Source organism: Stegostoma tigrinum, chromosome 1, assembly GCF_030684315.1.
Source record: "Stegostoma tigrinum isolate sSteTig4 chromosome 1, sSteTig4.hap1, whole genome shotgun sequence".
In the NCBI taxonomy this organism is placed as follows: Eukaryota; Metazoa; Chordata; class Chondrichthyes; order Orectolobiformes; family Stegostomatidae; genus Stegostoma; species Stegostoma tigrinum.
In genome coordinates, this window is record NC_081354.1 from 7,189,981 (window position 1) to 7,205,727 (window position 15,747).

The 15,747-nt window shown below is 42.3% G+C and overlaps 1 protein-coding gene across 4 annotated transcripts in view; it reads right to left on the bottom strand.

Moving 5' to 3' along the window:
* The window catches only part of LOC125454066 (SWI/SNF-related matrix-associated actin-dependent regulator of chromatin subfamily A containing DEAD/H box 1-like), a 100,271-nt gene that overhangs the window by 29,127 nt on the left and 55,397 nt on the right, over positions 1-15,747 (bottom strand). For all 4 annotated transcript variants that reach the window (XR_009446525.1, XM_059649986.1, XM_059650030.1 and 1 more), the window contains 4 exons: positions 10,160-10,362; positions 8,542-8,632; positions 7,617-7,716; positions 5,748-5,807 (listed from right to left, as the gene is read on the bottom strand). Coding sequence is in view for 3 of the 4 variants with exons in the window: in XM_059649986.1 (XP_059505969.1) it covers positions 5,748-5,807; positions 7,617-7,716; positions 8,542-8,632; positions 10,160-10,362 (454 nt within the window). In the remaining variant the exon portion in view is untranslated. The remainder of the gene's footprint in view (positions 1-5,747; positions 5,808-7,616; positions 7,717-8,541; positions 8,633-10,159; positions 10,363-15,747) is intronic.

Consider the following 15,747-nt stretch of genomic DNA (forward strand, 5'->3'; position numbering starts at 1 on the left):
TAAGTGATTTATTCACTTGCAGACCTTTCTTCCCAAATTACGCCCAGAAACCCTGCCATTGTTGGTTCACCATCTTCCTTGCCAGGCTCCCCTTCCAATTAACTCTGGCCAGCTCCTCAATCATGTCTTTGTAGGTGCCTATACTCAATCAGATATAATGATATTACAATTGAATCATCTTCCTCGCACACTTCAGGGTGAATTCTATCACTTTATGGTCACTAAACCCTAGAGGCTCCATCATACTAATCAAGTCTACCTCATTACATATCACTAATTCCAGATCTGCCTGCTCCCAAGTGAACTCCAACACAAGCTGCTTCAGTTGAAAACAAAAATCACAGACATTCCACAAATTCCTTTTCTTGGGATCCACTACCAATCTAATTTTTCCAGTCCACCTGCATATTGAAGTCTCCCATGATGACTGTAATAATGCCTTTCTATCACCTTATTTATTTTCTTCTCAAATCCTGACTACCACTAGGAGCCTGTACTCAACTCCCATCAGGGCCTATTTTCCTTTGCAGTTCTTCAACCCTACCCACACACATTCTATGCCATCTGACTGTAATCACTTCTTGCTACTGATTTAATTTCATTTGTTGGTGATAAGGCAATCTTTCTACCCCTCTGCATTTACTTGTCTTTCGATAGGGTGTATATTCTTGAATGTTGAATTCCCAGCCCTGATACATGGCTGCAAGGGTATCTGCCAGCTTCAACCTGTGCTACCAGCTCATTTATCTTATTTTGTATACTGTGTGCATTTAAGTGCAATGCCCTCAGTCGTGTTGACTGTCCCCTGCTCCCACAAAGGATGAAAATAAATTTGAAAAAAAATTTAAGGAATGCTTCAAAATAGTAAGTGTGTGGGATTGTACAGAAATTTAAAAAAATTTTCTATAATATAACAACATGTGCAATATTTTTGAAATACAATTTTTTTTGAAATTTAACAGCATTTGAAGGACGTTTTCTGTTGGGAATGTGCAAACTGCTGATCAACTTGTAGCGAGGGAGAAATATGACCTGACTCAAAATCACCACAAGCTGATGGTCCATTTGCAATGGTTTGTCAACCTTGTGAGAACAGCATCTGATGATTAATCCTAAGGTGGCTATGTAACTGGTTACAGGGCACACCTTTATTAGGACTGAAATTTTAAAAAATACAAGGCAATTCACAATGCAAGTACAATTATCCCATTATTGAAACAGTATTAAAGGCAAAATACTACAGGTACTGAAAATCTGAAGACAGAGTCACACTGGATTCAAAACTTTAACTCACTCTTGTCACAGATCTATCGGACATTCTGCATTTCTCCAGGATCATGTTTTTATTATTAATATTTTAATGATTGCCAAATAAATAATTTTGGCACAGTACAAATGCACAGCTTCTTTTCTTCAAGTAGCACATTATTTCCACAAATGTTTAAAGCGCTAAAATTTAAGAATTTACTTATTTATTTTACCTTCCAGTCTGCCCCCTTTCTCATTAATTTTCCCTGATTTTTAAATCCAATTCAAGATTGAAATTTATTTTCTTTTAGTCCTTGTTCGACTCAACACTTACCTCCAAGCAAGTAAAAGCAAAATAGCACAGGATGCTGGAAAGCTGAAATTGGGCAGCACAGTGGTTCAGTGGTTAGCACTGCTGACTCACAGCGCCAGGGGCCCAGGTTTGACTCCAACCTTGGGGGACTATGTGTGGAGTTTGCACTTACTCCCCATGTCTGTATGGATTTCCTCCTCATGCGCCGGTTTTCTACCACAGTCCAAAGATGTGCAGGCTAGACAGATTGGCTATGCTAAATTGCCCATAGTGCCCAGGGGTGTTTAGGTTAGGTGGGTTAGAGATGAGAAATACAGTGGTAGCGGAATGGGTCTGAGTGAGATACTCTTCAGAGGGGCAGGATGGACTCGTCGGGCCAAATGGCTGTCAGGGTTCTATGAAAATCTCCATGCCTAAATCATACTGATTAAGGAGACACACATCCGGTGCTTTCTCCCATCAATGTTCAAGACTTGGGGCTGCGCGGTTATAAAAATGTTTAAAAACTGAACATATATGAACAACTCATGCTAATGTGATATGTCATGAGATGCTGGACTCCAGAAAAATCTAAGCCAATGCGTAAAACATGTGAAATATCACTTCTTATTAAAAATTACAAGTTCATCTTTAAGCTCATGCAAAGTTATTAAATGCAAAATTCTGCATAAAACCTCAAGACGAAGATTTTTTTTTAAGATAAATACTTGAAGATGAAGGGCAAAGATACAAAACTATTTTGATTGTCAGCTATTGTGGTTATTTTCCCTCAACAATTAACAGTTTACATAACATTCGGGAATTTTTGCTACTTATGAGATAACTTTCATGTTTCATACAGGTCCTAGGGTCACTTGTTCTTCCTTGCAAAGTTTTGCTGTTGACTGTGATTTCACACTTGCAGCTCATGAGCAATTTTCAATAGTTTATTTTAATGGAACATTCATAACTTTGATTTCAAATTAAGATTACTGATGTCAGTAAATGAAGCAAATATCCATGTGCTTATATATAAAACAAAGTTTTCCTACTTTTGGTTTAAAAGGTAAAAAAAATCTGAATTTATATGATCGGAAGGCAAGATTGCGGTACCACAGGAAAATACCAATTTGGAGCAGGCATAGCTCCAACATTCATTCTGATAGCTGATCGGACTGTGCCTTCAGCCCCACATTCCAATTCACCTCAGATTTTTGACTCATGAGGGAGTCAAAGGTAATCAATCTGCCTCCATCTGGAAAATATTCAATAACTCTTTCTCAGACAGCAGTGGAAGCAGACTCATGATCCTCTATGAGAAATAATTTCTCCTCCACTCCATCTTGAATGCAAGACCTTTATATTTTTAAACTGGGTTGCCTATTTCAATTCTGTCTCTGACAGGGGAAAAAATATCCTTTCAGCATTACCACCTTCACGTGTCTCAATACAAACACTTCTTATTCTTCAAAATATGAATGGATAAGGTTCAGCCTATCCACCCTTTGCTCACAACATAACTCCCATTGCAGGTATTCATCATTTGAACTTTCTCTAAACTGTACATAATGCATTTATTCTCTCTTAAAGAAGGATCCTAAAATTGTATATAGTACTTCAGATGTGGTCTCGCCAATGCTCAGCAGACCTTAACCAAAACATCTCTGTTGCTCTGTTCCCCTTGAAACAAATGGCAACATTCTATTTATTTTCTTAATTCTTTGCCTACAAACTTTTGTGATTCATGTGTCAGGATGCCCAGATTCCTCTGTAGCTTACAGATCAACAATCTTTCTGTATTTAGATGTGTTTTTAAATCATTTCTGGTAAATGACCCATTTATACCTCCCTCTTTTGTGCTAACAAGTCTTCACTGCAACCTGTGCTACTCCTTACACTATAAGCTCGTATTGTATATAGTAAATCTTTGATGTGACAGATTTCCAAAAGGCATTTGGCAGTAACTTTGCAGCTCAATTCTATTTTAACAGCTTCTCTCTTATTAGGAGGGCATTTATGCACACAAATCTTACCATAATGCATGACATTAAATGCCATCTTTTGACCACTTAATTAACTATTTATATCCTTTTGCAGACACTCATTTTCTTCACAACTGGCTTTCCTTCTTATTCTTGTGTCATCAGCAACCATACATTTGTTTCATTCATCCATCATCATGTAAACTGTCAACAGTTGAAGTTCCTTTGGCACACCACTCATCACATCCTGTCAATCTGAAAAATGACCCATTTATACCTCCCTCTTTTTTGCTAACCAGTCTTCACTGCAACCTGTGCTACTCCTTACACTATAAGCTCTTATTGTACATAGTAAATCTTTGATGTGACAGATTTCCAAAAGGCATTTGGCAAACTAAGTACACAACACCCACTGGTTTTTCTTTATCCAAACTGGATTTTTCTGATGAAACAATATACACAATCAGTTAGTCAAACATGATTTCCCTTTCATAAAACAATGGCAACCTGACATGCCTGTATCGAGATTTTCTCAATATTTCGCTATAGGTTCTTTCATAAAGGACTACAGCATATGGCAGATGTTAAACCAATTGGTCTGTATCTACCCATTTCTTGTTTCCTCCTTTCTTGAACACAAGTCACATTTGTTATTTTCCAATCTGACAGAAACTTTCTAGATTTCAGAGAATTTTGTAAAATTAAAACTTAATCATATAATACCGTAATTGCTTAGATAAAAAAGTTGATCTAATTTAAAAGTCAACCCCCTATTTTTGGCCAAAAAATCTGGAATACTCCATGTCTCATGTAAAAGCCGACACTAGTTCTTCACAGAAACCGGACCACCATATGTTGACAGCGTCCAGTCCACCAGCTGTGCCACTCCATGGGCTTCCAGAATTACTATACTTTGTTGTGCTTTTCTCCCCGCAATTTATTGAGACCAATTAGGCTTTTGCTAATGATACGGTATGAATTTTCACAGGCTTGAATTTCAGCCCCTCAAAAAGTAGCATTCATGTATTAGCTGACCCCATAAATTTAACCTTAAAAATTGACTTTTACATAAGTATATACAGTACTTCAGCCACTTCTTTTAAGATCATAGGATGAAGTGCATCAGGACCTGGGGACTTGTTAGCTGCTGTAATAATTTTCTCATTTGTAATGTTCCTAATTAGCTAACCCTTGTACTCCAACTTTTCGTTCCTTATTCATCTTGTTATTTTTGATGTTATATACATTTTATCTTCTGACTTTCCACTCAGCTTTGCCAAAGAATAAGCTTTTACTTTCAATTCAATACCATCTTTAACTTCTAGTCATAGACGGTATAGCTGTTCCATGAGGCCATTCTCTCACTGTAATACATACTTTGAGTATTCTGAAACATATCCTCAAAAATCTCCGCAGTATCTTTACTGACTTATCTCAATCTAATTTCTCAGTACACCTGCTATAGGAAGCTTTTGTTAAACTTGCAAAGGGTACAGAAAAAAATTTCCACAAGATATTGATGAGACTGGAGAGTTTGAGTTATAAAGGAGAGCCTGGATTTGCTTCCCTGGGACTGTTGGAAGCTGAGGAGTGACCTTATAGAGGTTTATAAAATCATGAGGGGTATAGCCAGGATCTTTTTCAGAGGGGAGGGGAGTCAAAACTCGAGGCACAAGTTTAAGGTGACGCAGGTACTATTGAAAAGGGACCGAAGAGCAATTTTTCCGCACAAACAGTGGTATGTGCACAGAACAAGCTGCCAGAGGAAGTGGTAGAGGCAGGCAGAATTACAAGTTATAAAACAGTCTGTTTCCATGCTGTATGACTCAATAAGTTTGGACAGGTCTTCGCTTATTTCATTAATTGCCCTTACTTAAGCTTCAAATACTAGCCTAGAGTCCATTCTCTCCCTGATACTGAATACAATATTTAATTGCATTATGGTAATTGATACCTAGGAGGGCCTTCACTATGAAATCATGAATTAAATCTGTCTCATTGCACACCATCAGTTATAAACATGACCTTCTCATTGGCTGACTCTAGAATTTGCTAGTCTAAGAAACTATCCTGAACTAATTTACTATATTGATGGTACTTTATTTAGTAAGTGTTTCAAATAAGTAAACAGAGGAATGCAATACAAAAAATTACAGAAACTTTGCAGCCGAATTCTATTTTAACAGCTTCGCTCTTATTACAGCATTTATGCACACAAATCTTACCATAATAAAGGAGCACCTTGAGATCAGGGCACCACTGTTTAAGTTCTCGGATCCAGTTGTCTGAGGAAAAATTAAAAACGTTCAAGGTATGAACAGGTTTATTCATACTAAGATTGAATCATGCAGATCTCCTTTAGATGTTCCATAGTAATTTTATGCAAAAAGAATTAAATATTGCAACTGACTAAAGAAAGCTGACAAAACATTAATAACATGAAACGTGGGGTGCTGGATGGATATGAAAAACGCCATTCATCAGCAAAGTTAATTTCTGAGGAAGGGTCACCAGACCCGAAATGTTAACTCTGTTTTCTCCTCCACAAATGCTGCCGAACAAAGAACAAAGAAACCTACAGCACAGGAACAGGCCCTTCGGCCCTCCAAGCCTGTGCCGATCAAGATCCTCTGTCTAACCTGTCATCTATTTTCTAACAGTCTGTGTCCATTTGCTCCCTGCCCATCCATGTACCTGTCCAAATATATCTTAAAAGACACTAACGTGTCTGCATCTACCACCTCCGCTGGCAACGCGTTCCAGGCACCCACCACCCTCTGTGTAAAGAACTTTCCTCGCATTTCTCCCTTAAACTTTCCTCCTCTCACTTTGAACTCATGACCCCTAGTAATCGAGTCCCCCACTCTGGGGAAAAAACTTTTTGTTGTCCACCGTCTATACCCCTCATGATTTTGTAGACCTCAATCAGGTCCCCCCTCAATCTCCGTCTTTCTAAAGAAAATAATCCGAATCTACTCAACCTCTCTTCATAGCTAGCACCCTCCATAACATGCAACATCCTGGTGAACCTCCTCAGCATCCTCTCCAAAGCATTCACATCCTTTTGATAATGTGGTGACCAGAACTGCACACAGTACTCTAAATGTGGCCGAGCCAAAGTCCTATACAACTGCAACATAACCTGCCAACTCTTGTACTCAATACCCCGCCCAATGAAGGAAAGCATGCCATATGCCTTCTTGACCACCCTATTGACCTGCGTCGCCACCTTCAGGGAACAATGGACCTGGACACCCAGATCTCTCTGTTCATCAATTTTCCTGAGGACTTTTCCATTTACTGTATAGTTCGCCCTTGAATTTGATCTTCCAAAATGGATCACCTCGCTTTTGCCCCGATTGAACTCCATCTGCCATTTATCTGCCCAACTCTCCAGTCTATCTATATTCTGCTGTAATCTCTGACAGTCCCCTTCACTATCAACTACTACACCAATCTTTGTGTCATCAGCAAACTTGCTGATCAGACCACCTACACCTTCCTCCAGATCATTCACATATATCACAAACAACAGTGGTCCCAGCACAGATCCGTGTGGAACACCACTGGTCACAGGTCTCCAATTTGAGAAACTCCCTTCTACTACTACCCTCTGTCTCCTGTTGCCTAGCCAGTTTTTTTATCCATCTAGCTAGCACACCCTGGACCCCATGTGACTTCACTTTCTCCATCAGCCTGCCATGGGGAACCTTATCAAACGCCTTACTGAAGTCCATGTAATATGACATCTACAGCCTTTCCCTCAATCAACTTTGTCACGTCCTCAAAGAATTCTATTAAGTTGGTATGGCATGCCCTTCCCTGCACAAAACCATGTTGCCTATCACTGATAAGCCCTTTTTCTTCCAAATGGGAATAGATCCTATCCCTCAGTATCTTCTCCAGTAGCTTCCCTACCAGTGACGTCAGGCTCACCAGTCAATAATTACCTGGATCATCCTTGCTGCCCTTCTTAAACAAGGGGACAACATTAGACCTACTGAGCTTTTCCAGCAACATTGTTTTTGTTCCATTTTGGTCTTTGTTTTTAAATAGGTGATTGCTTGATTTAGCACATTAGGTTTTAACGTTACCTAGGGTTGAGGCAGGTACAATAATCAGATGTGGTCCTTTATCTCCTTCTTGGTAAAGGTAGGCAAGGAATGATATAGCCTGTACAGTTTTCCCCAGTCCCTGCGCACAAAGAAGACAGGATTGAAACATGAACAAACTACACCTCCGCCCTACCAACCCGACTGGAAAAAGATATTAGCTTTTTATACTATTTTGTAGACAAATCATTGAAGTCTAGATCATCAATATTTACTGTAAGGAAAACTGTCAGGAATAAGCTATTATTTCAAACAGCATAGGTAGAGAAAAGCATCAGTTGTAATCATGTGAGAACAGAATATTACTTTTATTGTTGCAAATTGCAAAAGTAAGTCAGAAGTCCCTTGACACCAGGTTACAGTCCAACAGGTTTATGTGAAATCACAAGCTTTCTGAGCATTGTTCCTTCGTCAGGTGACATGTCACTTAACTTTGTCCACCGGCATTGGCACATCACAACAATAAAACACTTTGTAAAATTAGTCATGTGGGGCAAAAAATGCTATTTTATTGATTCTGCACATCATGCAGATTTAACACAATGCATTGGATTAGGGTTGAATCCAGTTAATAATTGTGTTTTGAAGATTATTATTGAAATGGGAACTAATTGATAAGACATGTTCTGTCATTTATCAGGGCCATGAGTCAAGTAATATAGAGATGCAGGAAGCATCTCATGTCCTCACTTTTCTTGTCAATTCACAGCACAGGTGGCCCTAAAAACTTTCCAGTTAAGAACGGTTATGATAATTAACACACAGCATTCCTTAGAAATTTTTTCCCTGTCCAAAGTGTGAGTTACTCAACAATGTCAGAGAATGCTCCAACAACTAAGATCAATGTTGGAACAATAGCCAAAATAATTGAACTTGCACAATACCACGAAGCATCCTTTTTACTTACCATTTCATCCGCTAATATACCATTCACTCGATGTTTGTTCAGCAAAACTAACCAATTCAGTCCGACTAGTTGATACGGTTTAAGCTCCAAGCTGTAGAACACATGAGCAGATGTCAACTCCCATATTTTTAAAACTGTACCCATTAACTCACCGTGCAAAAGCCATGGGAGATCTGATGGTATTATTAACAATACAACAGCACAAAGAAATACCATTAATGATGAAGCACAATACTTAAAATGAAATCAGCGGCTGAAAGAGGGTTAAAGTGAGTAGTTAGGGGACTGAGGTTCTGGTTGGGGTTGAAGAAAACATCCCATGCTTAGCTGGAGGAAGCTGCAACCCATTCACGACTGGATGTTCGATAACCAATTGGATTGCAGACAATTACAACTGGGTCCATAAGAATGTATAAACTAAGCGCAAGAGTGGGCCATATGGTCCATCAACACTTGCCATCATTCAGTAAGATCAAAACTGACCCCTATGTGTGGTTAACCTCACTTTCTTGTCTATCCCTGTAAGTCTCAACTGCTCTGTACATCAAAAATTCATCAAACTCACTTAAAGATATTTAATGACCCAGCCTCCAATGTTCTCAAAGGGAAGAATATTTGAAAGACTAATGACCGTCTGCAAAAATACATGTTCCTCCTTATCTCTGTCTGAAAAGGGAGATCCCCTCTACTTGTACACTGAGCCCCTCATTTTCGATTCCTCTCAGCATGTGCCTGTGGGTTGTGATCCCCCGCGGGCTGGTAGTCAGAATTTTGGCGTCACAGGCTCTCACACAGTAAGGCCACTGTGGGTCACTGACCAAGTACTAAACAATCTGGTTTTAAAAAAAAGGAGAATGGTTAAGCTGCTTCATATTGCTGGCCTGAAATCTGTCTGGAAAGAATTCTAAATGGGAAGGTAGCTGCATTTTAGTTAACAACTCTGTAGATTAAAACAGCTTTCCCTCAAACCACCGTACATCCGAGATCTTGTAACCTTTGGACATCAGAATGATATTACAATGGAAAAAGTTACAGGAAGCACTTATCTACTCTTTCAAGTCCTCACAAAAACTTGTGTCTCTCAATAAGGTCACCAAACATTTTTCTTAACTTCAATGACTCAACCCTTCCTCATGGGACAATCTCTGCACCACAAGAACCAGCCTGGGATCACCCAGGAACCTGCTACGAACTGCCTCACAAAGTACCATCCCTCAAATAAGGAAGCCAAGATTGGACACGGTACTCTACGTATGTTTTCATCAATTCCCTGTACAAGTTTCCTACTTTTATACTTCATTCCCCTTAAAATAAAGGCAGGCTTATATTTTCCTTCCTCATGCATGCTCTAACCTCGACCTGCACGTTACCCTTTTGTGACTGATGTACAAGGATGCTCAGATATTTCTGTTTTGTTGCATTTTGCAACCTCTCCCTACTTAAATGTTTGGTTTATCTATTCTCTTACCAAAGCGAATAAAATTTACTTAACTTTTAGCCTTCTGTGTACAACTTCCATTGTGTATTAGAATATTTTTCAGTGAGTTACATGTTATACCAAAATATTACATTTTATAAAAGCATGTAAATTTTGAGGAAGGTGGAGGAGCAAACCAACCTTTTGTTCAGAATGACAGGCTGTTCAATGGTCTGGTGACTTCCACCATCTCCTGTTATTTCTGTCACTTGCTTTTCTAATCTTTGGGAGATTTCAGCACATCTGTTCATAAGTTTAAGAACTACTTCCCGTTCCTTGATTACTGTTTTGCAGTTCCATATCAAATCTTCACACAAACCATGTGACCGATTAAACTTTTTAAACTGAAACAGAAAATACAAATGATCTCCTATTGAGTCAGTGTATTTTAAACAGTATGCTAAAAAATGAATTTATTTCAACGAATTTACTTCATAAATGAAGGATTCAAAAACAATGAGAACAAAAATTAGAGTCCCTACTGACATCACAAATTTAAGTATTATTTACTTGGAGTAAAAGAACATTGTTGAGTGCAAATTTATGTATTCAGCAACAGAGAACCTCAGTCCTCCATATAAGTAATGCACATTTAATTGTTTCTAATGAACTGGGTCAAACAGATCATGTTGACTCAAATAAAACTTTGCTCGTGTTAATGTACGTCCTATGTCCGCTGCAGTGTTCCAAGCAAAGCCCAATGTACGCTGGTGAAATAGGACCTCATTTTCCATCCAAGCTTTTTACAGCCTCAGGATTTAACATTGAGTTTGACAACTTCAAAGCATAAACACAGTGCACCACTTTGATGGGATGCTGCTCTGTTTAAAGCACTTTTTTTTGGATAAAACATTGGCACTTGAGGATAAGGAACTGACAGATTTACAAACTAAGAGCAGAGGACTTTGCATTAGAATATTCGTTCTTTCAAACAGCCAGAACAAGCACAATGGAGAGGTTGGCCACCTGCTTTACTACAATTTTCTAGTGATGTATCAGTAACAGATTTACTGATAACACTAAACTGTGTTGACAGATAATAAGTTGAAAGGAGGTTTATTTTCTTCAGGGAATTTAAATAAATTATGTACATTAGCTGTTACAATAGATGGACCAGGTGGCACAGTGGCTGAGTGGTTAGCACTGCAGCCTCACAGCACCAGGAACCCCGGTTCAATTCCATCCTCGGGCGACTGTCTGTGTGGAGTTTGTACATTCTCCCCAGGTCTGCATGGGTTTCCCCCAGGTGTTCCAGTTTCCTCCCACAGTCCAAAAATGTGCAGGATAGGTGGTTTGGCCATGCTAAATTGCCTGTAGTGTTCAGGGATGTGTGAGTTATAGGAGGATGGGTCTGGGTTGGATGCTCCGAGGGTTGGTATGGACTTGTTGGGCCGAAGGGCCTGTTTCCACACTGTAGGGAATATATGAAAAACACAAGTTCAGGTCTGCTGTTAACTTAGCCAGACAGGAAATAAGCCCTAGTTGCACAGCCGAAGTCTGAACACTCAGGTTGTGATGAATAGATGCAGCAGGATGGGAGGACAAGTGTTGAACAAATTCAGAACTGCAGTCTCACTTCCTGCTTCCTCTAATATTTGAGTGGCAAATGGAGAGGATGTACCTTTGCTGTTCTCATTCTGTAGCCATTCCCTCAGTTTTGATACAGCCATCCATACTCACATAACATTCAGGCTCATTACATGCGTACCACACAAGTGGCAAGCAATGATCATCTCCAATGAGAAAATTTAACCAGCTCGACACTCGTGGCATGACAGATTTCCCCCTACCTTCGATCTGAAAATATATGGCCAGCTATATACATTCTAGAGCCAAAGAGCAGGTCAGAGATAGAGAGATCTGTAGCAAGTGACTCACCTTTTGACTCTACAAAACCTGCCCAACACTCACATATGTGAGACACAAACCTGGAATAGAGTCGTACAGCACAGAAATAGATCCTTTGGCTCAACGCATTCATAAAGACTAGGTTTCCTGAACTGAACTAGCCCCATTTGCCTGCATTTGGCCCATATTCCTCTAAACCTTTCCTGTCCATGTACCTGTCCAAATGTCTTTTAAATGTAATTGTACTTGCTTCTACCACTTCCTCTGGCAGGCCCAAGGGTCCCTTTTAAACATTTCCCTTCTCACCTTAAACTTATGACCTCTAGCTTTGACTCCCTTTTCTTGGGGAAAGACCTCAGTCATTCAAGTTATCCATTCCCCTCATGATTTTATACGGTCACCTGACAGCGTCCTACACTTCAGGAGCAAAGTCATACCTATACAGACTCTCCTTATAATTCAAAGCCTCCAGCTTCGGTAACATTTTTCTAAGTCTTTTTGGCACCTTTTCTAGTTTAATAACATCTTTCCTATAACAGGGCGACCAGAATTGTACACAGTACTCAAAATGTGGCCTTACCACTGTCTTGTACTGCCATAACATGCTGAGGGACTATTCCTGTATTCAATGCTCTGACCAATGAAGGCAAGTCTGCTGAACATCACCTTGGTCTGTGTTTAACAACACTCCCCAGGGCCTACAATTATCTGTGAAATCCTGCCCTGGTTTGTCTTATCAAAATGCAAAACCTTGCGTTTATCTGAAGGCCACCTGCCATTCCTCATTCTGGCTCAATTGCTCAAGATCCCTTTGTGCTTGTAGATAACCTCCTTCACTGTCCATTATACCACTAGTTTTGGTGCCATCCGGAAACTTATGAATGATGCCTCCCATATTGTTATCCAAATGATTTCTGTAAATCACAAACAATAGTGTACTAGCTTCAATCCTTGCAGCACAGCACTGATCACAGGCCTCCACTCCGAACAGCAACCCTGTACCACTTCCCTATGTTTCCAACCGTCAAGCCAATAGGATGACATTCCATTTCCCTGTACAAGTACAGCTCCAATGGTGGTCAAAAGACCCAACACTGCTCAGAAAAACACAGTTTGTTAGGGTGGAACCCCTTGGGTGCTCTAATCATTCACTCTTGCCAGCACTGACACAAAATGGCTCACTGGATAAGACTGTAGCAATTTGCCATGGCTCCTTTACAGGATTTTTCAAAGCTGTAACCTCTACCTTTGAGAAAATCTAGTACCTCTCAGTTCCCTCCAAATGAGTTAAGACATTTATTTAATGAATGCAAAGCCCCAGAGTCAAGGAGTAGCCCAATCAGCTGGATTTAGAATGATTTATCCATTACTTAGTCTGTGGAGGGTGCATTCTTCAGTAAAATGTAATGTTTGTCATATCTGTTCACAAGCACATAGGTTCATATTGATGCCTTAGCAATGGAGGATCATTGCTAAGGGACCCTGGCTTGTCCAGGATCTGTTCAACAAGGATCACTGTCAACATGGCAGTTCAATACCCACCATTTGACAGAAGGCAACATGTCGCAAGGAACTACCCAGGACTTCCCACGCTTCCCATTCCTTGGCTGAAAGGATGGTTGCTGGTATATCTTATGCAGGAAAGAGATGGAGGCTGGGCAGTAGGGAGATGAAGCAGGTTATGATGAAGTGCTAATTGAGGTACAGTACGGACAACATCAACTAGTTTGTAGGTTTTCATCAGTTGGTAGGGTGGGGCATTGATATTTGCGAGGACAGGAAGCTGGGCCAGGGGATGCTGCTGGTGATGTTGAGCAGAGTTCCAGTTACGATATGCATTATTGCATTCAATTCAGTATTAATGAGCAATATGAGAGACTACCTATACCAGACAGTTGCATGATATGTTATTGTACAATTTGACAGCACTTGCCCTAAGCTACATGTATAGTACTGTACTTTCACTGTCATGAGGTCAAAAATCTGGAACATTCTTTCTAACAGCAATAGTTCAATAAGACTGTTCACCACCATCTCCTCAAGGGCAATCAGGCATAAAATTCTGAATTTGCCAGCAACCTCACATCCCAGAAGCATGTACAATCGTGCACTTGCATGTTTCTACGTTTCCAATGTGAACAATGAGACAGAGTTTGAGCCACCTATGTCAATTACTCATTTCTGCTCCTGGGCATGACATGTAGATTTTTTCCCTTTTGGATCATCCTACACTTCAATCCTTCTACCTTCAGAATAACCCATTGGCAAAAGTATCATGACAGCTCATGAGACTGATTGGCTGGGGAGGAGAAGGGAGCAGGGGAAGGAAGAAGAGCAAGAGCTGGGGGTGGGGGGGGGGAGAAGACAGGAAGAAGAGGGGGAGGGAGAGAGAGAGACAGAGAGACAGAGCGCGAGAGAGAGAGCGCGAGAGAGAGAGCGCGAGAGAGAGAGCGCGAGAGAGACAGCGCGAGAGAGAGAGCGCGAGAGAGAGAGCGCGAGAGAGACAGCGCGAGAGAGAGAGCGCGAGAGAGAGAGCGCGAGAGAGAGAGCGCGAGAGAGAGAGCGCGAGAGAGAGAGCGCGAGAGAGAGAGCGCGAGAGAGAGAGCGCGAGAGAGAGAGCGCGAGAGAGAGAGCGCGAGAGAGAGAGCGCGAGAGAGAGAGCGCGAGAGAGAGAGCGCGAGAGAGAGAGCGCGAGAGAGAGAGCGCGAGAGAGAGAGCGCGAGAGAGAGAGCGCGAGAGAGAGAGCGCGAGAGAGAGAGCGCGAGAGAGAGAGCGCGAGAGAGAGAGCGCGAGAGAGAGAGCGCGAGAGAGAGAGCGCGAGAGAGAGAGCGCGAGAGAGAGAGCGCGAGAGAGAGAGCGCGAGAGAGAGAGCGCGAGAGAGAGAGCGCGAGAGAGAGAGCGCGAGAGAGAGAGCGCGAGAGAGAGAGCGCGAGAGAGAGAGCGCGAGAGAGAGAGCGCGAGAGAGAGAGCGCGAGAGAGAGAGCGCGAGAGAGAGAGCGCGAGAGAGAGAGCGCGAGAGAGAGAGCGCGAGAGAGAGAGCGCGAGAGAGAGAGCGCGAGAGAGAGAGCGCGAGAGAGAGAGCGCGAGAGAGAGAGCGCGAGAGAGAGAGCGCGAGAGAGAGAGCGCGAGAGAGAGAGCGCGAGAGAGAGAGCGCGAGAGAGAGAGCGCGAGAGAGAGAGCGCGAGAGAGAGAGCGCGAGAGAGAGAGCGCGAGAGAGAGAGCGCGAGAGAGAGAGCGCGAGAGAGAGAGCGCGAGAGAGAGAGCGCGAGAGAGAGAGCGCGAGAGAGAGAGCGCGAGAGAGAGAGCGCGAGAGAGAGAGCGCGAGAGAGAGAGCGCGAGAGAGAGAGCGCGAGAGAGAGAGCGCGAGAGAGAGAGCGCGAGAGAGAGAGCGCGAGAGAGAGAGAGCGCGAGAGAGAGAGCGCGAGAGAGAGAGCGCGAGAGAGAGAGCGCGAGAGAGAGAGCGCGAGAGAGAGAGCGCGAGAGAGAGAGCGCGAGAGAGAGAGCGCGAGAGAGAGAGCGCGAGAGAGAGAGCGCGAGAGAGAGAGCGCGAGAGAGAGAGCGCGAGAGAGAGAGAGAGCGCGAGAGAGAGAGCGCGAGAGAGAGAGCGCGAGAGAGAGAGCGCGAGAGAGAGAGCGCGAGAGAGAGAGAGAGAGAGCGCGAGAGAGAGAGCGCGAGAGAGAGAGCGCGAGAGAGAGAGCGCGAGAGAGAGAGCGCGAGAGAGAGAGCGCGAGAGAGAGAGCGCGAGAGAGAGAGCGCGAGAGAGAGAGCGCGAGAGAGAGAGCGCGAGAGAGAGAGCGCGAGAGAGAGAGCGCGAGAGAGAGAGCGCGAGAGAGAGAGCCGCGAGAGAGAGAGCGCGAGAGAGAGAGCGCGAGAGAGAGAGC